The sequence below is a fragment of the Chinchilla lanigera genome, unplaced genomic scaffold (assembly GCF_000276665.1).
Source record: "Chinchilla lanigera isolate Chin_1 unplaced genomic scaffold, ChiLan1.0 scaffold00068, whole genome shotgun sequence".
In the NCBI taxonomy this organism is placed as follows: Eukaryota; Metazoa; Chordata; class Mammalia; order Rodentia; family Chinchillidae; genus Chinchilla; species Chinchilla lanigera.
The window spans coordinates 6,390,675-6,416,531 of NW_004955469.1; the positions used below are offsets into that span (position 1 = coordinate 6,390,675).

Genomic DNA, 25,857 nt, shown 5'->3' on the forward strand with positions numbered 1-25,857 from the left:
GATCAATTCCCAGCTACAGGCAGTTTTCTCTCGGAACTCTTTCACTGCTTTTTCTCTGCCAGGGCTGCATTTCAGACCCGCTAGGGAGCTTTGAAAAATGCTCACTCCCAGGCCATTTAAATCAGGACAGAAACATCAATATTTTTTTCCCCTGGGAAGGTTGAGAATCTGATTTAACTCTTGGTGTGTCTCTCACACCTCCACTCTCACTACCTCTGGCTTGGGCTCCCGCTGTAGGATTCGGAACTGCTTACAAGCACACTGCCCCCTCGCCCTTGCTGCTTCTTGCTCTTGCGTATTCCCCACTACCCTAGCCTCAAACCTGGCTTACTGACCCTTCGCACAGGGGTCTGGTGGCGGCTTTCTCCACCACCAGTCTTTGCCTTGCCCATCCACGTTAGATCAGGGAGTCCTCTTGTACTCCCTCGGTGCCCAGGAGGTGTCTGTCCCTGTGCTTATTATGCCGCTTTGTAAGTGTGGCTCACAGGCAGAGCCCTCAGAGCTGTGCATCACCTAAGGCTCGGCTCCCTCACACTCACTTCTGTATACTCACACCTGGACCCCTCAGCACAGGCCGTCCAGGTCACGTCCCAGAGAGGAGGGAAGGAGGTTCTTTAGGTTATGCAAGGGTGGGTTAGATTTTGAACCAGTTTTTCTTTTCACCCAGGGGCCTTTAAAACCAACTCGATCACTCAGTTTAACACTCGGCTTGACTCTGACCTTCCAGGCATCCACTGCAGGTTGTTCACACAGCTTCCTGTTTTGTATACAAGTCTTACTCCACATTAACCTGCAAGAATCTTTTTAGAAAACTGTTGTAGGAAAAAGTGTATTATTATCTTCAGTCTATTATTATTATCAGTCTATTATTATCTTCTATTATATTTTTCTTTACTTTTGTGACCAACAGCACATGAGAATCAAAATTTCTTTTGCTTTTGAGATATATAATTATCTCAGATAAAACTGTCTCAATTTTGACCACTTAAAAATTTCCTTTTCTCCTGTGATATAAAAAATTTGCTGTCCTATACCCAAACACTGTATTAAGAAAAAAAGAAATTCCAAAGGCTTTTAATCGCAACTACATATAACAATTAAAAACAACTCTTAAAGGGTGCTTCAAAAGAAATACACAATACAAGTGATGTAGTTTGTGTCCTTTTAATAAACACACTTGCGTGGTTATATTACAATTTCATAAAAATAAAAACAGATTATCTCATGCCAAGCGTGCCCAGCATTTGCACAATCTCAATACCTTTAATATTATAATTTTCAAGACACACAAAATAAAAATTTAAGGCAAAAACAGCACTTTGCAACAATTTAATAATTTATTACATTACAGTAGCATCACAGCAGCATCCAATAGTGCCACTTTAGGCGAAAGTCTTTCAATATTTCCATTATAGATTTTATTTACAAGAATTTATAAGCTGGTAAACTTCATTCTAAGAAAACTTGGCAATTAAGCTTTGGACTGGACTTGGCATTTCTTTCTCTAACCCCAATACAGTTTCTTTCCTTTAAACTACTAGTATTCATACTGTGTTTTATGATATCAAAATAGCAATTGCATTTTAGGTAGTTTTATTTCAAAATTACTTTTGGTCTTTTTGAGAAAGGGTTTCATTATGCAGTTCAGGCTGGCCTTGAACTCACCTTTGTAGCTCAGGCTGGGCTCAAACTTATGGCCACCCTCCTGCCTCAGCCTACTGAGTGCTGAGATTACAGGTGTGTGCCACCATTCCCAGCCATAAAATGACTTTTTAAATTAAGTTTTTTTTGAGAAATCATACAATGGACAGGGTTGATTTAAATTTTCTTTAAAAATCAGCTTTAGTTTTAGAGCTGATTTTTTTCATTGCTGGAAAACCCATCAAGCCTAATCAAGTGTGAAAAAAATGATTATCACATATTGCAATCCTTAAATAAGCAAGTATTTTTATTTTTCCTACAGTGTTCCAATTTATTTAGATGTTTTCTTACCTATACATTCTATAGTAAGCTCTTCTCTTCTAAGCAAACTGAAAGCTACCTTATAATGGATGAGCAAGAGAACAAATATACAGCTGAATGAGGTATTGAGGACTTCATGCACTTCTGAAGGACTCGAGTTAAGAGTGTATGTCATACATCTTTTCTTTTCAGCTTTCTCTTAAATAGGTGGCGAAATACCTACATAAAGAGTTGTATTTCAGTTGACAGAGTTAAGTTTATTTTCCAGACTGACATTCAGCTTAAATATTGGGCCAGCATGTGATTTAATCCACAAGTACCTGATGAACACGTGACTTTCAGATTGCTTGTAAGTGCTAAGCTCAAACTGAATGTCACTGCTAATAATCCATATTTATCAGTGTTAAAGTGAAGTGACTTGAGTTACAAGAATCTCTTTAAAATGATTTATCAGTGTATTAGGAAAGCCTAAATTCAAACTTATAAGGAAAAAATGTGATATCAAGTAATGTGATTAATTAACAGTGATCTGATTTCTAACCTCAGTATTTAAAGTAATTGCCGTTAAACTGAACTCAATTATAAGAGTGCAAAAGTGGAAAGTTCAGGAGATAAAAGGTAAGACCAGCCAACCACAGAATTTGGAAAAGTCACTCGAATTCACAAGGACTCAATGTTTGCACAGCCTCTTTTAGAGACTGCAGGCAAATCTGTTACCCACTTGTAAAAGGGTATTATTGCTTTCCTATCAATGTCTTATTTATAAAAGTATGATGGCAATGCCAAATAGTACAAAAGGAGGTGCTTTAATAACCAGAAATCTCCACCCCAGGGAGCACACATATATATCACCCTAGGGCCAATAATGTAAAGTATTTTGGAGCACAGATATTTGAACTTTGTGAAGTTTTAACTAACTTGCTAATTTTTCTCAAGTTTTGTAAAGTTATGATTTAAGCAATGTACGACTGAGCTAATCCCCATTCATAATGCATAGGCACATTAACATAAATATTGCACAAAATATGCCTCTAACTTAAAGCTGAGAGATATAAAAACATTTTTCTTTTTTAAAGAACTATGTGATGAAATAAGACTGATTGTATGTACACTTTTCCTGATAATACTTAATCACAAACAGTAGACTGCAATGTAGTTTGTAAACATTTTGAATTGCATAAACTCACTGATTTTCAAATATAGTTTAATACTGTCTATTAAAACTCCCTTTTGCCTCAGCTAAGTACTCTCATATTTATATTAGTTTATAACAGTGCCTGTTATTTCTAGAGTGTTCTCCACTCAAGAAAAAGAAAATCCTATGTACAAGTAGCTGATGTGGCTGAACAGCAGAGATCAGCCGGGAGCTGGGATGGTAAAATCAATCTCCTGGCCTCCAAGAAGCTGCAGGGACACGGAGGAAGGCAGGCTGCAGGCATCCCGCCTTCACTCTTTTTTTTTTTTGGAACTGGGAATGAACTCAGGACCTCACGCTTCTCAGGAAGGCGCTTTGCCGCTGAGCTATGTCCCCGGCCCCTGCCTTCACTCTTGAGTCCTTCTTAGCTAAAGCCTGTTGCCTGCTTCAGGGGCACTTAAAACTCCTCACAGAGTCCTTATGATCTTTACTAAAGACACGGAGAATGCTAACCAGTGTCCCTCTGTGTACTGGGACATGTAGTTACCTGATGAAAATACATAACATGAATTCTGAACCTAGTATATAGATACAAGTGCTCTGCCTCAGCTAGGGAAGGGTGTATATCTGGCAGTTGATGCACACCTTTCATTTCTGAAGAACAGTATCTTCAGTTTATCAATAAAGAAGTAACACCATATGCTACAGCACACGATGCAGGATCTTCATTAGCCCAGAGCACACAAAGATCCTAAGGAACTTCCAAAGTACCGCACTCACTCTTAGGCAATTTAAACAGGCTTAGCATATTCCATTCTGCACACACCTGCCACAGTAGGTCACCTTCCTCTTCCACGAGAAAACAGAAGCGCCCTACAAATGTTATTGCTTCACTCTGATTACACAGAAAGTAGAGAAAAGGTTATTTCCAGTTCTTGGCATTTAAACAAATCTAAATATTGGTACTCCTAGTGGCATGTTAGAAAGTAACAGAGAAAACAGCGCGTACTTGAGGGCGAATTGCAGATTGAGCCAATTAAGAGCTCACTGTGATTAGGGTTAGATCAAACATAATAGCAGAACATAAGCAAACTTCATCTTAATTCGGTAATGAATATACATGTTGCAATAACATTAGAAAAGCACAGCAGCCCATTCCGAACCAGAAAGAACAGTTTGTGCAAATAGTGGGTCTTTGTGTGTTTGAACTCCCACCAAGTAAGGGCAAACTCAATATGCATGCTAATGACCTCTAATTACCAAATTAAAAGAGAAGAAAAATGCTAAAGGATGCCAGAGTGAACAGAAGGGAAAGCCACACAAAGACCCACTATCCTTGAACTTGTTACAAATAAAATTTAACTGTAAATTAGAAACACAAAGAAATAATCACAAGTGGCTCTAACATTCAATCGAAGTAACTGAATTGTGTAGGAGATATTTGATCAGGGCTGCCTGCCCTGCCTCCAGGCTAGAGTCAAACTTGGATAGTGGGTCTCTGGGGTGCTTTCACAACTGGAAGACAACATTGGGTCCTAAAAAAAGAAAAATGAGGAATAAAATGAACATAACGTAAATTAGGTGGGTAAGAAAAATTTGATTTATAATAACATGCAACATCAACTCAACAAATTCAAACTACTAAGACTCTCAGCCTTTAACAATGTTCTAGTCACATAATAAAATGGAAGAAATACTCATAAGCCCCAGGGAAACACAAACGGTAATCTGTAGGTAACCAGCTCTTAATGGCGCATACAAAGACTATAAACAGATGATTCATTTGTAAAAATCTAGGTAGGTGTAATAAAGATCTCATATCAATTCCTGACTTTAAGGATTAAGCATTTTCTGAACCACATCCTATTATAATTATATCTTATATAAACTTAATGTGAGTGATTTTAATAACTACCAATACAATTAGCTTTATTTTACAAGCCTGAAAAAAGAACTGGGATTATTCAATTTCTAATAAATAATTATTTGAAGTAAGCAAAACTGATACTCCTTGGTCTCCTAAGTGACATAAATGGTTACATAAGTGGTTGTTTTTCAGGAATAATAAACTTTCTCAGAGGAACCTATTTAGGAAATTTCCTAAGAATTATAGGATTGAGAACTCTTTTGGTCTGCGATGGATGATAAAACTTTAGTCCCTTAGACAAAACAATATTTAGTTTTCAGAGATGATCAAACTGAAAAAAACACATTAGCCCAAAACAAGGTACATGGATAAGTTATGTTAATAGTTTTATAATAAAGAGAACTTTGAAACTGTTTTGAACTAGTCCCTTGAACGTTCTATTTTCCCAGGTCTCAATATATGAAATGATCAAGGAGAGAACTGGTATGTCCTCCCATCCCCATCTGTCTTCCTAACTGTCACGATTTATTCTTCGTCTCTCCACTCAAATACCCTTTATGACATCTCCCACTGCAACATGCCTTTTTCCCCACGCAGCTTTAGGGAATCATTTCCCAACACATATTTGTGTAAATATGTATTAAAGCATAGTTACATTTATCTAAATATCTGTTTCCCACTAAACTCTGAAACATCAGAGCAAGGACAGTCTTTTTATGCTCATGCTTCCAGCGTTTAAGTCACCGACAGAACACACTTACAAATCTAACTGAACAGTACAATGAATGTTAACATAAACCCCAGAAACACCATAAAAATTAAAATCCAAAGCACATGGGACTTTTGCTCCTTTAAAATGATTGTGTAGGTGAGATGTGATTGCAGGGCAACTTTTCTTTTTCTTCTTATTTCTGTTCAAGTATTGTTATTTCCTTGTTTTACTTCAGGTAGGGCTTAAAACTCGTTCTTTTCTAGAATTGTGCTGTCCAGTACAGTAGCTATCAGCCACAAGTAGCTATTTTGATTTAAATTAACAATTAAAATCAAGTTTGAGTTATATGAGCCACATTTTAAATGCTCCAAAGCTACATGTGGCTAGTAGCCACTGTGTTGGATGGTGTAGACTGCTCCTCATTGCAGAAAGTTTTTAGATCTGGCAGTGCTTAGATGGGGCCCTCATCAACAGGCAGTGAGGCTGCAAGTTTAAGCCATGTTAGAACAGTATACAAGGCATTCCCTGGCCAAAAGTAATTTGTAGGGCAAGTGTGTCTTCTGATAACTAATTCATGTCAATCTATTTTCTGTATCAGACATTTACTGACAACTTACTATGTTCTTTCTTTTAAGAATGAGAAGTTGTCACTCAATTTCCTGAGAAGGTTACTTTCCTAGCAGGTTGTCACTAAGACAATAACAAAATATTTTAAACGTCATCACTTTATGGTATATATTCTACAGAAACCACAATGCACTGATACAATGGAATGACGTCTGGGATCACAGGCCGAAGATTTTCCAGAGATAGGTCTGGAAAACATCTGTCCCTCACAGCTTCCAGAAAGGTGTTGCAGATAATTCTAAACTGATTTCTAACTGATCACTATAAACGGCAAAACCATCAGCAGGGCTGAAAAATGGTCACTCATTAGGCAATTCAAGTTGTTATCATTTCTTTACCACTTCTTCTGAAATCCTGAACCTTGTTTTTTTTGGTACCAGCAATCAAACTCAGGACCTTGCGCTTGTCAGGCAGGTGCTTGTGCCACTGAGCTATATCCCTGGCCCCATGAACCATTTTTGAGAATGTTCAAACTATGAAAATTGAACTCCCCCTACCTCCACAGTGGAAAATTTAGGTCTAAAGGAAAGTCTTCCCCTAGAACTATCTTTTAAGCTTTAGGGTGAAAATAAGGTATAAAATTACAGACATGGTATAAAATAACTTCAGGGCCCTGAATCATAAATCTATCTGTTTTAACTGAGTTACATTTATATGTTCTTAGCAACTAAGTTCAAATGAAAGGCTCAACCTTTCCAAAATTTCAATAGAGTGATAAAAATATAATTCATGACCTATTTCATAAGCAAAACTAAAAATAAAAGAGATGGGGAAAAGTAATATTTTACAAAGTTAAAAATGATTTACAAGTACTATTTCTTCTTGGATAATTACCAAGAGATAACACTTACAGATAACACTCACTGTTTTTAAAATAATGAGACCCTGGTTTATACATCTTTTGTGGCATGAGGTAGCTATCTAAAGGATCACTTCCTGAGGGTTGCACATGGGTTTAAACAGGTCATTTTCCTTCCAACCTGGATGGTGATGTATAAGCATGAGGGAAATACATGAGGACATTGTAAAATTAATGGCATCTGAATACTAAAGGATAATTCTGAATAGGTGAATAGGGTAATTATAGTCAGCTATTTTTTATTAAGCTAAAAAAGAACACTGGTGGTGGAAAAAGGCTGGTGGTGAAAGGCATTTGCATAGTAGATGGCTGTTACAGCAAAGGATCCATGACAGCAATTACAGGTGTCAGATATAATCTCATTAAAACTGGAAGTTAGTAAAAAATATTTAAAATAAAGCAGCACAACTTTCGATGTTGTAAAATGTTTCCTTTTGTTTTGACCTATTGAAAACATTAATCTACACTTGCTGTCTGTGCCGAGTTCAAGATCTGATCCAGAACAGTAATAAATGTTACACTGCACACTGAAGTTTTCACATGAGAAGTAAATAATTTGATATTACTCACACTGCTGACTCGGATCTGAGTCTGTTGTCATCTTCACATAGTTTGAAGGGAAAAGACCAGTCACCCCGTTGATTTCTCCTTGCCACCAGTCAGGATCGTCTTTGTTCATAACATTAATAAACTGTCCCTTGGAGAAATTGAGCTCATCCTCATTATTTGCTACATAGTCATACATAGCGATCACCTGACACACTATCAAAAAGAACAAAAGAATAAATTAATTATTCCTTTACAGATCAAAACTATCCCTGGACAGACTAAAATTTTTCTAGTACTGTTCCTTTTCCTCCCCTCATCCCCTCATTCCTTGTCTTACAAAACCAAGAACTAACCACTCCAGTTACAGATCCAACCGAACCGCTTCCCCTTCCATGCTGAAACATTTGAGGAAGTTCACGTATCAACAAGCAGCAGGCTGTTCTTACAGAAGTGTTCAGAGGGAAGTTCTCAGTGGCGTGTTAAAGCAGCAATAAGGAAAAGACCAGCTGCTTCTATCTTTCAAAGATAATTTAAGAAGCTGCTAAATTTTAGCAAAGTTCTCTAATGAAATACAAGTTAACCCACTTTCATACCAGCGTGAAAGGCAGGTGTGGTTCTTTCACTACTTGGACCCAAAAGTTTAACATGGCTGGCAGGAAACCATCCTTTCTGTCGTTTTCTTCCTCTGGCCTATAAAATTAGCAAAGGGGTATACAACTGAAAGGTAAGATTATGGGACATACCTTGAAAAAACAAAACAAGACAAAACTCCTGGCCATTTAATAAAGGACTTAACCATGTCCAAATACAAGTCTGGCTTTTGCACTTGGCTATGGGAAGGTAATCTCTAAATCCTTGGAATTTGCTGATTGGGAAGTTTTTTAGTCTATCTGGGGATCATGCTCAACATGAAACAACTGGAAGGCTTGCTATTCTCGCATCTCAAAGTGCTGCTGAAAATGCTACCTGCAGAAGTCTACTGGAAGGTTGTTCAGCCTGAGTTCTCTGAGTATTTCATACGAATATTTATAACCCAAGAGATTTTTATACAGTCCTAATAAGTTCAAGTCAACTTTAAATGGTGCAGCTCACTGCAAATGTCTTATGACATTTTGTTAATAATTGAGAAGACTTAAATTTGTGAAGAGCCATGTTTTCTAGTTAGGTAGGTCCATCTTCAGAGGAAATAAGAAGGTGGAAATCCAAGGGCTTATTCAAGAAGATACTGAACTGAGTCGGAATACTTTGCACTTTTTGGGAATCCTAAGGCTCTGATTCTCAAGAATGAAGCTGTGTTTATTTTCTGTATTATAATTATTTTTAATTTAACATAAAAATAGAGCTATTATATCTCTCATCATCTTTCAACCGTAAAGTGCTAAGTTTTAACCAGAGAATTTTAGAAGTGAAAAAAGAATGCTTTTCCTTATCAAAACATATGTAATAGCCATCTGTCAACATTTTAAGAAAAAACCAGATGCTTCCATGTCTGCACTATGTTTCCTCGGGGAACAGTTTAATGGGTGGTACAGTGGCACCTTGGTCCACAAATGCTTGTCTGTGCACAATTTGGTTCACAAACAGAAGTGGTTCACAAAATTTTCTTTTTGTTTGGAAACTACATCAATGACAAATGTGACTGCAGCAATTGTTCCCACACAAACACAAACATAGCCATCTTTTCTAGAATTGTAGAACAAATTAAGTTTGTGAACCAAGGCACCGCTGTATTTTCTTAGTACACAGACTGGAGCAGGTCTTTCTCCTAGAAGAGCACAACACACAGCCTGTACCCCTTGTCCCAGGCAAAGATGGCACTACGCTTCCTGTAAGATGACCTGTAGTTTGTTAAGGGATTATTACTGGAAAGCTATTAGGTCTTCAGGGAAAATTATTCTTTAAAATGTTACTAATCAACTAAACTGTGCTAAAAATAAATATGCAGAAGACTAGAGGGAAACCCAATACACTGAAATGTTAGTACTGATCACCTCTAAGTGGGGAAGATACAAATTTCTAAATTGAGTTTATCTTTTCTGTGAGCACATATTATTTTATAATAAAAATGATAGATGTTAAAGAATATTACCTGTAATTCCCCTTGCCACCACCCACTTGTATTTTTCTTTAGAATTAATATTAACTGTCCTGGTGCAAGGCTAAGTTGTTCAGCACCAGAAGCAACATATGCTGACGTTACTTGAGCAATTTCTGAAAAGAAAAACACAACCGTGAATTCAAGACTATGACAAAGCAAACACTTGAACATTTTTCAAGCTCATTATTGTACATACCAGGTTTTTTGTTTGATGTTCCAGATTTGCTAGCATTCCCCAAATTCTACAAAGAAAAGACATTGTTTTTATCATTTCCTACAATCTAAATGTGAACGTATTGAGCTTACCAGGAATGAAAGAATTCTAATCCCCATGATTTCTTTAAATGCGTATCAAAATGACAATGCACCTTACATTAACTAAATAAGTGAAAATCCAACACTTATCAGGAAGTTTGGTCTGTTAATGGAATACTTTATAGAGAAGTGGTTGATGTTGTCATCCACTGACTCAACAGAATGAGCTCATTTTCTGAATTTCCTAGAACTATTCAACATGACCATCTAGGTCAAATGCATTGCATTTATCAACGAGGGCAGCATCAGCTCCCACTCCCTACCGTGTACATGTCTAGGGAACGTGAGGCAGCAAGCCTTGCTCCTGCTTTCTCTAAAAGTCCTGACTCATCTATAGCTCCACTGGAGCAGGAGGTAATGTTTTTATTTTTTACCATGCTACCCCTAAACTGACTGAATCTGATTTAAGGACAAAAATATTCATATCACGGTTGGCAACTAAAACTTCTGTTGTCTTTAAAATATAAATGAGACCAATCACATTCCTATTTTTTAGACATGTACTCAAAAAAGGAAAGGGGTTATTAAAAACAATTTTTTTTCTGTTAGTGTACGTAGGTGGAGTGAAGAGTTGCTGGGAGCCTACAGCTAACATTTTTTGAGTACTATGTAACAGGCACTGGTCTAAGAGGCTACACATATCTACCTGTTTAATTTTTAGAATAACACTATTTAAGTAATTATGATCACTCTTATCTTACAGAAAAGAAAACTGAGGCACAGGAAGGTGAAGTGACTTGCCCAAGGTAACCCGGCCTCTCGGTGGTACAGCCACACATAAACCTAGCTGCTTATACACTGCACCAAAGGTTCTCAGCATGTGGTTGACACATCACTTGGAAGTAGTCCCTCGGCCCCTTCCAAGTCTGTGGGGTGAAAATAATTTTCATGACAATACTAAGGCAGTGTTTGTGTTCACTTTCACTGTGTTGGTGCTGGGTTGAGTGTGGTGGCGCACACCTGTAATCCCAGCACTCAGTGAGGCAGGAAGATCACTGTGAATTCCAGGCCAGCTTGGGCTACATAGTGAGTTCAAGGCCAGCCCGAACTAAATAAAAGACCCTGTCTCAAACAAACAAACAAACAAACAAACAAGCCCTACTGGTGCCTTAGCATGAATCAAGGCAGTGGCAATATTCTTCTTGTACTCATAGCAAAAAAAAAAAAGCCAGTTTCATTTAAGGGATGTCCTTGATAAGATACAGGAAATTTTATTAACTCTTAATCCTTAAGTAAACATCTTTAATGATTTTGTGTGACTAAACAGAAGTGTGCCTAAAATATTTCTCCTGCAGCCAGGCATGCCTGTAATCCCAGTCCTTGAGAGGCTGAGGCAAGAAGATCTCCACAAATACAAGGCCGGCCTGGGCTACAAAGTGAGTTCAAGGTCAGCAAGAACTATCCAGTGGGATCTTCTCTCAAAAAAGCAAAACACAAACAAACATTTCTGCTGCGTAGAAAGTACAATGTTTGTCTCAAGGAAAAGGACTTGTGTGAATAAATTGTAAGCTAAGTTGTTTTCATGGAACATTTTTACTTAAAAAAAACTTTACTTAAAAAAAAATTATTTAGACTTGCAATTTAGCAAGTGTTTTCTCAAAATGAAGTAAACCTTTCACTTCAAGGAAAATAGCTGGTAGGACCTATTGCCAATGATAAAATTCAAACGTGTGTGACTGCTCTCCAGACTTTTCTGATGAGTGATGATATTAATCAGTGTGACTTCTTCATATCATTTAATGAAGTGTGTCCATACAGAAAACCTCTGCATAGTTCAGTGGTTCAATAATTTCCAAATGAACAGTGACTGTTGCTGCGTTTCACGTGGGTAAAAGATTCATTCAATGTGCAAAACAGACTAATGAATTTTAACGTAACAGTAAGCAATATTCATTGATATGGCTTTAGATTCCATGTTGTACCTCGCCTATAATAAGTTAGCACTTGTTAAGTTTTGTATAGCAGGTCAAAGAATATCCACAGACATCTGCAATTATTAAAATATGTCTCCATTTTCTTCCATATCTGTAGCAGGTAGAATTTTCCTTATTTAAGATGTAATAACAGACTGAACACATAAAGAGATTTGAGACTCTTGCTATCTTCAATTAAGCCAGACATTAAAGAGATCTGCAGAAATACAAAATAATGCCACTCTTACTGAATATTTTTCTTGAAAAATATAGTGTTTTTTTATAAAAAGTTCTTTATGTTACCATATAGTGGATTTAACTATTATTTTTAAATGAATTAATAAATATTTAAATAACTTCATTCTAATAACTAATAATTCTAAAAAACAAATAATTCTAAATAACTTCTATTCTAATTTCTAATATGGTAAATATAACTAAATATAATCTATAAACCAAATACATACTTTTAAAAAACCCTTTGAGATGGTCATCAATAATTTTTTTTTTGAGACAGGGTCTTGTTATGTAGTTCAGGCTGGCCTCAAACTCACAGCAATCCTCTTGCCTCAGCCTCCGAAGTGCTGGGATTACAGGTGTGAACCACCATGCCCAGACCAGTAATTTTTAAGAATCCAGAAAGTCTGAGAACTGCTTTATACCATATTGGTGACAAAATTAAAAGCAGCAGGAACTTCAGCGTGCAGCATGAGTCATATTAATGTTGTGCCCTAAAGTACAGGGTTAGGGACTCCTTTATGGCCCTCTATCAAGCAATGGATCCAGAACCCCTCGTTAGTTCTGGATGTCATGAGGCTCAACCTTACCTCTGACTCTTGCTCCTAGAATTTCATAAAACTCCCTTGCCCTCATCTTCTAACTGGAACCCTATAATAAAATCTACGGCATTAGAGTTATCTTGAATAGCTTCCTTGTAACCAAAGCAGGCCGACTAAAACCATACATACAATCTCTGTTTTAAGTATGAATCCTGAACAATAAGAATAGAATGACTTTCTTTTAATACCAAAATTACAGTACCTCCTGATCTTTTGGTTTGACATAGTTTGATGGGAAAATTCCAGTTCTGTCTCCAATACTTCCTGTCCACCATTCTCCATCTTTCCGTGTCACCAGTATTTCTTCACCTTCAGTGAAAGTCAAATCTCCTGGTTCTACACTAGAATATGGATAAAGTGCAATATATTCTGTAGGGAACAAAGTAAAAGATGTGGATTTTCATTGGAATGTTACAGAAGTAATAAAGAAATAAGGTTAATCTACAAGATCTTATATATGTTTATCATAAGAGACCTTGCCCTCTGGTATAAAAAGATCTGAGTGGGTGTGGTGGCACATGCCTATAATACCAGTACTCTGGGACTTGAGGCAGGAGGATCGCAAACTCAAACCCAGCCTCAGCAACTTAGTGCCACCACACTCCGCTCAGATCAAAATGTTCCTCGCTATTTCCTAGGTTCCATTCACAGCCCTCATTCCATAGAACACCCATGATGGCAGCATCACTGGAGACCTCAGTTCCCTCCATTTTGGGGCTACACCTCAGCCCATTTCCTGTGTCCAGAAGCCTCTTCTCTTCTGTCCCTGTACAAGGTCCTACTCACTGCTGATGATGAGGCAACACTGCTACCTTTTGGGAGTCACGGCTCCTACTCAGACCTAAGTTGTTCTTTGTTCACTAATTACAGAAATGTATATAACTATAGGCCAGTGGTGGCGAACCTATGGTACACATGCCATAGCGGGCTGATATCACTGAAAGCCCTAAAAAGTTTGCTATCACGGCCAAAGGGTCATCCTCTCCATTCTAACATGAGCAGTTTAGAGAGTATGTCTTATTCTTGTATCTTTTAGGCGTTAACACAGAATCTTGTAAATATTAAATGAACTAATTTGTCATTAAATTGATTTTTTTTAGCAAAACATGGAATGATGGAACGTACTTCAACTCTTGAATGTTATAATGGACATATACATTACAATTATAAATCTAAGTAACTATTAAACAGAAATATTGTCTGCAATTAGGATAGATAATCTTTCATTTTTCATATTAACAAAATCAAACTAATTTATTAACTGAACTCAAAAGGCTATCCAAAAAAATTCTTTGCAGTATTTATTTATTTGTTTGTTTTTCTGGCACCTGGAACTGAACTCAGGACCTTCTGCTTCCCAGGCAGGCACTTGTGCTACTGAGCTATATCCCTGGCCCTCTTTGCGTATTTATAGACTACCATAATTTCCAATCCTAACTAGGGATTTATATGGCACATTAATCGAGATGCAGTTTGTAGACAAGTACATGTAGTGAAATTTTCTTATCTCCTAAAAATCTACAATCATCTATCTATATATATATGCTGACATTTTTTAGCACAGACTTCCTGAAAGTGCCAAGCCATGTTTTCCCTGTATTTTCATAATGTGAATAGATATAGCACATTTTCCTAACCTCACTTTAATAATAAGGATACAGAAACAGGGAGAATAACAATGTGTGAAGTCAAATAATGAGTCTGTTACTAAAATGACTCCCATCTAATTATGACTGCCAAAAGCTCACCTTCTCCAACTGGATGGGCTGTGGAGGTAGGTTTCTTATTTATAGGTGCATACAAAGCTTCTGGTCTGCCAAATAAATACACCATAAGAAACAACAATGAAACAAATGAAAAAGATACAAACAAGCAAAAAAAACAAGAGTGGTGATTGGATGAATACAGCACTCTCAAATTAATTCAGTGTCTCAGTACAGTCTAGCAATACTCTCATACACAAAATCTTTCTGCAGAAAGACCTACCTAGTTATAAACTTCTACACTTTACATTAAAGTAAGTTCAGTATGATTTACAGTGTTTCAAATGTGAGAAAATGTGTCTTTCAGAAGGAAGCTAAAAGATACCGGCACATCAGTAAGTGGGTCTTTGAGAAAGCATTTACAGGGCTTGGCTTGGGCAATATATGGCTTTTTTTTGTTTACAGTGTATTACATTAAAAGTATAAGAGTAATAAAATCTTTCTTAGATCTCAGAACAGGTGTAACTTTAATTTCCATTTTAATCTAGGAAAACTGTTTTCAAAAGTCAGGAAGACTCAGGTTTACAAACTAGGTACCAGTTTACAGGATGAGCGAAGCAGTTTTCAAGTGGACAGAAGGGAAACCTTACTAAAACTCATGGCCAGGACTGAAGAGACTGCCTTGTCCGGTACCGAGTGCTCCATTACTGCTTGCTCTCAGTTACACGACTTCGAGCTTTTAGAAAGAACAGGTAACTGCATGGGAAGTTAGAAGAAATGCCCTCTAAAACATGTAAACTTCATCTCTTTTTGCTTAAGTATTCTTCTGGGTAAAACGTTAAGGAGATTAAATAAGATATTTCCTATAAAGGGCCAAGCACAATGTCAGCACATAAATTTCAGCTATGTTTTCTAGTACTACTATTTCATACTTCCAAAATTCCATGTTAGTTTGAAAAGCAAATTCCTGTATTTGAAGTAAATATTGTTAAGCAGAAATTCAGCACTGAAAGACTTCTTAAAGACCATTTAGCCCAATCTTTTCATTTAATCAGTTAAAACTAAAGACCAAAGGTTACTCTGCATGGTCTGGAAAGAATGGCAGAACCAGAATTCAAGCCACGTGACCTTTCATTATGTCAGGCTGCTTTCTATCTACATCAGCTTCCATGACTACACAAGATAGTTACCCATAGCAATATTATACAGTACTTATTTCTTTGTATTGAAGATATATGGTAACTTTTTGTTTTGTTTATTTTGAGAAAGGGTCTTGCTATGTAGTACAGGCTGGCTTTGAACTCACATTGATCCTCCTTCCTCAGACTCCTGAGTGCTGGGATTACAGGAGTATGCCAGCACATCCAGGAATATTTGATAACTTGATTTCCCTACAGACTAGGAAATAAAGGCCAGAGACCTTAACTCTCTAGATTTTGGTTTTGCTCATCTGAAAGTTCATTCATTTGATTACTTATTTCTTACCTTATTTACTGAGCTAGTATAATTCAACAGCTATTATGTGCTAAGATTGTACTAGGCATGAAAAAATTGAAAAATAAATAACAGCAACAAAAGAGATGGACCCAGGGGCTGGGGATTTAGCTCAGCGGCAAAGCGCTTGCCTGGCAAGCGCAAGGTCGTGAGTTCGGTTCCCGGTACCGGAAAAAAAACCAAAAAAAAAAACAAAAAACAAAAAAAAACAAAAAAACCAAAAGAGATGGACCTGAAGTCCCATGAGGTTCCTCAGTAACAATATAGGTTTAAAGAGTCAGTAAGTATAATGCTACATGTTATGTGCAACAGTGATGCTATAAGGAACCCTGGAGGCCCAGAGACAGGAATGCTCCAAGCTGGTAAAGGTAAGGACCTCAGTCAGGAATTATTTAAAAGCTGGGTGTTATGGAGTACACCTGTATTCCAGCACCTGGGAGGCTGAGGTAGGAGGATCACAAGTTGAAGCCCCACCTGGGTAATAAAAAGTGTTAGGGACTTAGCTTAGTGTGAAGGCCCTTGGTTCAATCTCTAGTGCAAAAATAAAACAAAAAAGAATTATTTAAAGATTAAAAATGTTTAGTAAACAAGGGAGAAATGCCAAGAAGGAAATGAAAAATAACTTTTCTAATTAAGCTTATGGCACAAAGAAGGCAATACATCTAAACTCTTAAGTACAATACTTAGAAAATTTCACAAATCTGAAAAAAGACTAGAAGAATAGTCTAAAGCTGGCACAAACATCTTCAGAATGACTTTTTACCTTAAGAATGACCTTTTGCATACCAAACTCAAGCACACGCTTTCATCATGGCAAGTCTGTCACACAATGGCTGACTTTTAGTGAGAGCACCAACATCCACATCTCATGTAAACACAGACACTTACTCTCCACGCTTTACTTCACTCCCAGGAATGAGCTTGACGTAAGATTTCGGAAACCATCCTCGCCCTCCGTGTACCTCCCCAAACCACCAATTCTCCTGCTGCTCTAAGACGGTAATGATGTCATGCTTTGAGAAGTTCAAGTGGTTATCTTTCTTTGCAGTCCAGGAACAAAGGGCCTGTGCTTTCAGGTTTTCTACAACCTGCCCCTGTGAATACAGGATCACACACACAGAGAAAGGAAGTAAAATACCACAGTAACCAAGATGTCAGCTTCCTAGTGGATAATATACTTACTGTTCAAACAGCTGTTCGGTGTGGTGGTGACTTAACTGCAAAGAGGGACAATGCAATCAGGTGTAAGACTCTCCCAACACCTGCCATTCAGAAACCATCACTGGTACAGAGGTAAATGGTGATCACTCAAGGACACATTCAAAGCTAACCTCTTCACGAGTATTCTAAATACTCTATTTAGAACATCCTGTTCTGCTCTACTACGCCTTCTCATGTTTTAAAAGTATTTTGTAATCAGTAAGTCCCTCTTAGCAGTCTTCATTTCTTTTCTCTAATTTCTTCTGTGTCTAAATTCCCTAAAGAAAGAATTGTCTTAAACTTGTTTTCCAGGGTCACCCCTCAATCCCTTACAATTTGGGTTTTGTATCATCAGGCTAATGAACCTTTTGCAGACAAGGTTATGAACAATAACATCAAAGTAAAAAGCTTCTTCCAAAACTCTCCTCTCCTGATCTCTGAACAGTGCTGATGTTACTAAAACTGTTGTAGTTCCTGAAGCTCACTCTGATAATTAAGGGTTTCTCTTGTGCAACTCTCTTCCCTTACTGTGCCACATAACTTGCTGAATAATCTTTTTGTGTCTATAAATCTATACTTCTCAGTGAGCTCTCAACTTATACATTGAAATACCTACTGGGCACTCCCACTGGTTGTCTCTACTACAGATACCTAGTTACCATGTCTGAAATGTAATTGCTCTTAGGGTTTAGGACACCACACCCACTCTGCCTGCACTGCCTGTCAAAGACAATGACATCATTGTTCTTTCAGTTGCTCAAGTTAAATTCTCTGAAGAATTATCTTTAACTCCACCTCTTTTTCACTCTCCACTTTCAATGAACTATTTTATGTTAATTCCTAATACTAGTCTATCTATTTTTATTACTATAGCACTGGTTCACACCACATCTCATTACTTAGTTATTGTATTAGCCCCTCTTAACTAATCATCTTCTTTTGCTTCTTTCTGCTGATACAGCCTCTACCTTACCACCAGGGTTGTTTTTCTTAAGCATACCATCAACTCCTTTCTTAGAAACCTCTCTTCGCTTGTCACTGCCAAGTTGCTTAATATGGTATTAAATGCATCATCAATAAACCTGAACTTCACCTCTTAAACATCTTCATGAATCCTGTATTTTAGCTGTAATATAAGCTATTCTCATTTCCCACACATACTGTATTTCCCTGAAAAGAAGGCCCCATCATGAAATAAGCCCTAGCATGATGTTTTTGAGGATGATTGTAATATAAGCCCTACCCCCACAACAAGCTCCAGTTAAGATCATCAGCCGCATGGACATACTTTGTTGAAACACATGACAGATATATCAAATTATAATATTAATATATAATTAAATATAAATAAATACCACTGGCATTAACAGTTAAAATAAATGACAATATAAGTTATAATTAAGTAGTTGTAAATACCCAAGTGAGTGTCTTTGGATGAGAGGTAATCACCTATGTAAACAGATGGACTTGAGATTTCTTGCCAATGACTAATCAAAGCACAGACACAACGCATGAATAATGTGTGCCTTTGACAATGGATGTATGCAGATGTGTCTATATGAATCTTTATAACTCAATACATCATATATTGTAACAGATGCACTTAATCCACTTGTGTGAAATAAAAAAATGTTTTCTGAATTTTGGTGCCTGCAATTTTTCTTCACTCTTGTGTGGACCATCATTCTTAAATATCATCTTTTTTGTTGTCATTCCTGTCTCCTAAGTCTTCAATTAACACTGGATTTAATGGAAACTTGGTAAGGCCTCCTAAAGGTCATGACTTGGGTGAAGAACTCACGGGATAAAATCACTGACAGTTCTGCTGTCAATGCGCCACACAGGCTACATGGATCTGAAGTGCTCAGTGAAGGAGAGCTCTACTGCTGGATGTGAGAGACTGGGGTCAATGGTTCTACAGGAAATGGAGTTGAAGGAATTCAGGCCAGAATTTGCCTTTGGAAAGTTATGATAATGTTCCACAAGAAGAGGACACAATGACGGTATTTGAATAAATGTAGATTGTTGTACATGAAAAATAAGACAGCCCCTGAACATAAGCCCTATTGGGTCTTTTGAAGCAAAAGTTATTTAAGACCTGGTCTTAATTTTGGGGAAATATGGTAGCTTAAATTGCTGTGCTTCAGCAACTCCCCAAACTGTTCTTTCACTACAATAACTTCTGCTGGTGAAATCTTGCTTATCTTGAAGGGCTACTGAAGTATCTTCCTTTAGTGAAGACTACTCCCACTCCCAGACGAAGATGTTCTCTCAGGACTCTGTAAGAATCTTTATTACATTTCTCACATTTTATCTTTATTTGTATGTCTATCTCCTTTATTAGGTTATGATCTACTTAAAGGGAGGGATTTTTGACTTCTTTTCCCTTAAACTTCTATGCACAATAAAATGCTAGTAATATTTATGAGTGAAGGTGAATCCTATAGGATTTTATTGTGATAAAGCCTGCAATTTCTTCTTAGAAATGTTAAGGTGACAATACCTGCAATGGTTATATCTAATTCGGAGACTAACTACATATAACAAAGTTCTAAGGTTCTCAGATAAATTATTTATTTTAAAAAGCAAAAACCCCTCAAGCCCAAAATCTCATCTCTTTCACTTGGTACTGTGGCAATTAATTACTGAAAACTGTGTAATAATCATTGTTCAACTTAACTTCACATGTGCATGTTAAGAACAGAAAATGGGTACTTTGGTGAAATGAATGGATAACGCCTTTGAACAAAGTCTTCATTCAATTTCATATGAATCAGAGCAAATTCAAAGAATAAAGCACACAAAAATTACACACAACATACCTGTCCATGAATAGGTGATATGGACCCAGGGGACACAGTGCGCGTAAAAGCTGATTTTTTCTGCCATGATGTATTAACAGTTAGGTTTGAAAAAGATACATTTTGATAATCAGTCACTGATGCTGGTTGATTTGAAGAAAGTGGTCTGCAAATATAACACTTTAATATATTTAACTGTTTAGACTGTGATGAAGTACTACCAACTTATCTACTAGTATGTCATATACACTAAGTTTAAATACAATTTGTGGGAGAAAAGAATTCATGAATAAACTACTGATTCATGTTTTCATTTGATAAATTTCCGTACTAGAGTGAGAACAAAAGGTTCTCTTGGCAAGTGCAACCCTAATTAACAGTATGAGGAAATATCAGGCTGATATAACTACATATTAGCATTTATAGAAATTTCACTGTCAACTCAAAACTTACTCAGAAGAAGTTGAGGTAGCAGATAAAGACACTGTAGGAGGAAGTAAGGCCTTCTTAGGAGACACAGCTTTTTCACTTGATGGCATTTTTTCTACATAGTTGCCTGGAAACCAGCCAAATTTTCCTTGAAAACTGCCATAAAGCCAATCAGGCTCTCCTATGGTTTTTTCATCAACCTGTGAAAACAAAAAAGAATTATTAACATAGCTTAGAAACCCACATATTTACAACAGAAAAAGGTACAGACTACTGTACAGCATTCTCATTTTCAGAATTGAATCTATTTAACTAATGTTAAGGCTTTTTCTACAAATTAGTAGGTTGCTATTTTAGCTAAGTAAATACAAAGACAAACAGTATTATATGCAGCTTACACGGGAAAACAATCTCTTGAAACCCAGGCTCCTTATGCCCCAATTTCCACTGCCAATAGTAACTTGCCATTCTTCTTGGTTTGCTCTGTATCACCTTCTGAATTTCTAAATGGCATGTTTCTCCTGTTAGTTCTTCAATTTTTTTCAGTTTTAAAGATTATTTATTGGCTTTTGGTCATGGAAAATGAAAATTTACCTCTCACTGTACTCTCTTACTCTACCAATATTGTTACATAATAATTTCTGTTTAAATTATATTTAATGTTTATATTATTATGACTACGTAAGTAACGTCTGAGTCTAGCAATACTGTGCCGATGACATTTTGTTTCTTATACTTTTTATTTCCTTATAACTAATCATTATTTTGTCTTTTAGTTCTCTTTGTTCCTACACAGTCTTCCCGAACCCGTAACTAGAAAACCCCTGAAAACTATTTTCCAAATGGTGCATCATCGGGTCAGTTTCACCGCTGGCTTTCTTGCCTCATGCTGTTGTTTCTGGAACAGGCCCATGTGCTCCCAGTGTGATCAGTTTCCTATGTAACAGTGAATTCCAAAGCTCTGTTCTTAGGACTGACTTCGTTGTAAGAAACAGTCTCTGCTTTCCACTCCTTCCCAGACAGCTTTACCTGGATGTCCCATGGGAATTTCCAACTCAAGGCTAAGACTGAACTTCACTCCATATCCACTCATCCCTAGCTCACTCTTTATCCTAAATGCTCTACAGTTTTATTATTCTTACACTTTGTCATTCTAAGTAAACAAAAATCTCTGGCTCTTATTTCTTACACTTCTATAGCCAGGGACTTTGTCACTAAAAAATTCTGAATTTTCTTTTAAAACCTACTCTCACTAACCTCTTTAAGGCTGTGTGTATGTGTGCGCGCGCACGTGGGTGTGGTGTGTGTTACTGGGAATTAAACCTAAGGGCTTCACACTGAGCTATTTCCCCAGTTCTTTCTAAATTATTTTTATTTTTGAGAGAGGGTCTCACTAAGTCACTAAGTTGGCCAGGCTGGGCTCAAACTTGCAATCCTCAGCCTCCCAATGTGCTGGTACTACCAAAGTGCACCACCAAATCCAGCTACTCCTTTTCATTTTGTACCTGAGATTACTATCTCTACTGATCCTTGAAGATTCTGTTAACTTACACCAAATCAGGCCAGAGTTATGTCATCTACACTGTCATGAGTAGTGCATCACACTGTATTGCTTACGTGCACATATATTCTGTTTGTCTGTGAGCCTTTGTATTGAGTCCATCTAGCGTAGTAAATATCTGCTTACTTCACTGAATAAACATGGCAACTGTGTCTCTTCTCCACTCCAGTAGGGTATAGTTAACACTAATTTCACATTTAAAATGTTAAATTCAATGTTATAAAATATTTATACACCTGTGAAAAATCACCATACTCAAGATAATGAATACACCCATCACCCCCAAGTTTCTTCTCATTCCATCGTCAATCCTGGCTTCTCACTATAGATTAGTCCACACTTTCTAGGATTTTATATAAATAAAATCATACAGTATGTGTTCTTTTTCCTTTTCACCTTCTTTCACTCAATTATGCTGAGATCTATCCATGTTATAATGAGTATAAGTGAGTCATCCCTTCTTTTTCTCAAATTTTAACTTTTGTTAATACATGTTTGCAGTACATCCTGATGTTCACCATCGCACTCATTCCTTTTACTGCTTGAGTTATTACACCATATGGATATGTCACCCTCTGCTTATCCTCCTGCATGCTGATAAACATCTGAGTTGCTTCCAGTCATTAGCTAGTAAAAATAAAGCTGCTATGAACATTTCCCGTCATATGGGTATACCCTTTCAATTCACATGGGGAAGTATCTAAGTGTGGAATGGCTGAGTCAGATAGAAAGTGCATGTTCAACTCTTTTCTGTTTCTAAATAATGGCCTGTTAAGATATAATTCACATACCATACAGAAACTAAAGTTCAACTTTGCAGCTTCTAAAACCTACGCTGTTTCTCTTATATTCCACTAGCTCCAGCAAATGTGACTCCTTGAATCCTCTCTTATTCACACACTGTACAGATTGTGGTAATACAATAAAGACCTTTGTTCCAAGGGAGAAATACCTTATATCCAGTTAGGGTTGAAGAACCTAACTCTAGTTCTTTTTAACAGTTACCAAAAATAACCAGTCTCTCAAAATTTTCTTTTCTTTTCTTGATTTTTTGAGACAGGGTCTCACTAGGTAGTTCAGGCTGGCCTAGAACGCATGGTGATCCCCCTGCCTCAGCCTCCTGAGTGCTGGGATTACATGTGAGTGCCACCACACCCACCTTCAAAATTTTATTTTTAATTTATTAAAATAATAAAATCATCACCTTTTATGATTTAAAGCAATAATACTTGTATTCCACTCTGGTACTGCAATGCTGACAGTTATACTTTGTGTGAGTCTAAGCTTCCTTGCCTAGAATATGGTAGTAATAATAACTGTTCTATGCAGATCTGTGGCACAGGTATGTTACACAGGAAGCATGTTCTAAGGGCCAAATGAGGTAATATTTATGAAATACTTTAAGAAAATAGCTATCGCCAGGCATGGTGTGGCACATGCCTGTAGTTCCAGCACTCAGGAGGCAGAGGCAGAAGGATCACTGTGAGTTTGAGGCGAGCCTGCACTACATAGTGAATTTAAGGCCAGCCTGAACTATACAGTGCGACCGTCTCAAAAAACAAATAAACAAACAATAACAAAAATTATGAAAAATTTTGGTCAATGCATTATTATAGAAAGTAATGTTTTACAATGTATTCAGCTTATTCAGGAGAAAAAAAGACTTTATTTCCCACCTGAATTATATCCCCAGAATTGAAACTCATCTCATCATGGTTCCTTGCTTCAAAGGGGTATAATGCTCTATAATTCACCAAAGCAGTAGCTGTCTCACCTAAAGAGAAGGTAATGTTATAAGTTGCTGCTTACATATATACACATCTTTGCTATGACTTAAAGACCTCTTAAAATCTAAAAGAAAAAATTGAGCATCAAAAAGGTACAAAGAAAATTCACTTGACAAAGACTTGTTAGAACTTAAATGTCCCAACTAATCATATAATTAATATAAAAGCAAAGAAGGATGTTCGTCTCAAATAAGGGAGGAGGCAGTAAAACAAAGGGAGGACGTGCAGGCTGAGGCACGTGCGGGGTCTGAGGGGAGGGTGGAGCAGTGACCAGGCCACGCTGTACACAGTGGAAGGAGATTAAGCAGGGTTTCCTCTGTGGGGGTCAGAGCACAAGAGGGAAAAAAAGCACAAAGGGTCACAAATAACATCAACTAGTAAGACAGGTTGGCTGAAGAAAAATCCACTTGGCTTGATAAGATTAAAACTCGTTCATTCTTAGAATAGATGTTGTAGTTTGTAAAATTATGAACACATTGTACTGATAATATGAACTGACAGGTTTATGCATGCAAAAGAGGATGCAATCATACTAAACTGCTATAGGAAGAGCCTTGCAGGGATGTCAAAAATGAAGTATTTCTTTTGAGAAAAAGTCAATGTGCAAAACCTTAAAATTTTACTGTTAGTTCATTAAAAATAAATAGCTTAGTTATAGTGATTGAATAAAATATTCAAAACTATTTTCGGTACTTATGAAAGCCAGGCCTGGGTCTTTTCAGTTAGTCAGTGGTAAACTATCTTCTTTGCTCCTGCGGTCATAAGATTTATGCCCACTGTTTTAAAAGGCCTACATACTTCTCATCCAAGGTTAATTTTAAATATTTTTTCTAAGATTAGCATCTTTTTAATTCTTTTTTCTGTCTCTCCTTAGATTGCTGATTTGCCTTAAGAGGACCAAATCCATTTTTATTTTTTCCTTACAGTGTTTCTCTTCAGTTTTTTGCTCCTCTTGTTGCAATTTTTCTTGTGTTTTTTCTTCCTGAAGTCGCTTTTGTTTCTCTTCTTCCTCCTTTCTAAGACTTTCTCTCCATAAATTTTCTTTTCCTTGTTTTGCTTTCCTTGAAATAGAACAAAAGCAGTATATATAATGCTGTAGTGTTTTCTTTACACAAAATAAAAATGTAACAGAAGTTCTAGTACCTGTGAGCTAGAGAACTAGCAACACGATATTAGCTGAAGGATGGGGAAACACTGGAGATCGGGGATGAAACTGAAGCCAGTCAATCAATCCAAAGAGGGGCCTTGCACTTGGGCCTTGCACTTTGCCCTCTCCAAATCCTCCTGCACCCTCTTTTTCATCACAGGACGCTTTCTCTAAGAGTTTTCCATAACTGAAATCCAGGTCTTCCTGGAGGACTCAGTGTTTCTTGTAGTCCTTACCTTCAGCTGACTTTCTGGTTTCTCTGTACTTTCCCTAACACCCTTCCAAGCTTCTAAAGACTGTCTTAGTCTCATATAGCATTATAAACACCACTATCAAGGGGCCTTGCACTAATGTGCCCAGTTGTGGAGTGTGCCTGACAGTTCCCCACACCTCCAACTGCCTCCTGCAGCTAACTTCTAAACTCAAGGAAAGGAGGAGGAAAAGAAAAGGGAGCTATTTTGCAAACAGATCTAAATTCTCTTTCCAGCCAGATTCTTCACAAAGTCTGCCTTCTAGCTTTTATTTCTACTGTCCTATCTAGTCCTTGTTGTGGGGACTTACTTACTGCTCTAGAAGTGGGCAATGCTTCTGAAAAGCTTACTTACTTTTTGTATTATCTTTTCAAAAAGTCTTTTACATTTGCTTAGGTAACATTTTTCTCTATAGGCCCACAGGACCATGCTTTTCAAATCTGATAGAGATGCTCATTTATTTATTTATTTATTTATTTTTTTGAGACAGGGTCTCACTGCGTAGCCCAGGATGGCCTCAAACTCACAACAGTCCTCCTGCTTCATCCTCTCAAGTGCTGGTGTTTACCAGCTGATAGTCAAGATGACCTACGATCAGACTTAATTAT

General features: G+C 37.1%; 1 protein-coding gene across 3 annotated transcripts in view; it reads right to left on the reverse strand.

The window, feature by feature from the left end:
- Itsn2 (intersectin 2) overlaps positions 1 to 25,857 on the reverse strand; it is a 135,826-nt gene that overhangs the window by 32,544 nt on the left and 77,425 nt on the right. For 2 of the 3 annotated variants that reach the window (XM_005400386.2, XM_013522611.1), the window contains exons 18-28: positions 24,776 to 24,912; positions 23,741 to 23,838; positions 20,528 to 20,703; positions 20,096 to 20,240; positions 16,962 to 17,167; positions 14,625 to 14,689; positions 13,079 to 13,245; positions 10,006 to 10,051; positions 9,801 to 9,922; positions 8,305 to 8,401; positions 7,733 to 7,924 (exon numbers count right to left, since the gene is read on the reverse strand). In XM_005400386.2, the coding sequence (XP_005400443.1) occupies positions 7,733 to 7,924; positions 8,305 to 8,401; positions 9,801 to 9,922; positions 10,006 to 10,051; positions 13,079 to 13,245; positions 14,625 to 14,689; positions 16,962 to 17,167; positions 20,096 to 20,240; positions 20,528 to 20,703; positions 23,741 to 23,838; positions 24,776 to 24,912 (1,451 nt within the window). Of the gene's footprint in view, positions 1 to 1,802; positions 4,633 to 7,732; positions 7,925 to 8,304; positions 8,402 to 9,800; positions 9,923 to 10,005; positions 10,052 to 13,078; positions 13,246 to 14,624; positions 14,690 to 16,961; positions 17,168 to 20,095; positions 20,241 to 20,527; positions 20,704 to 23,740; positions 23,839 to 24,775; positions 24,913 to 25,857 lie in introns of those variants that run through there. The other variant, XM_013522612.1, reaches the window with a different exon arrangement.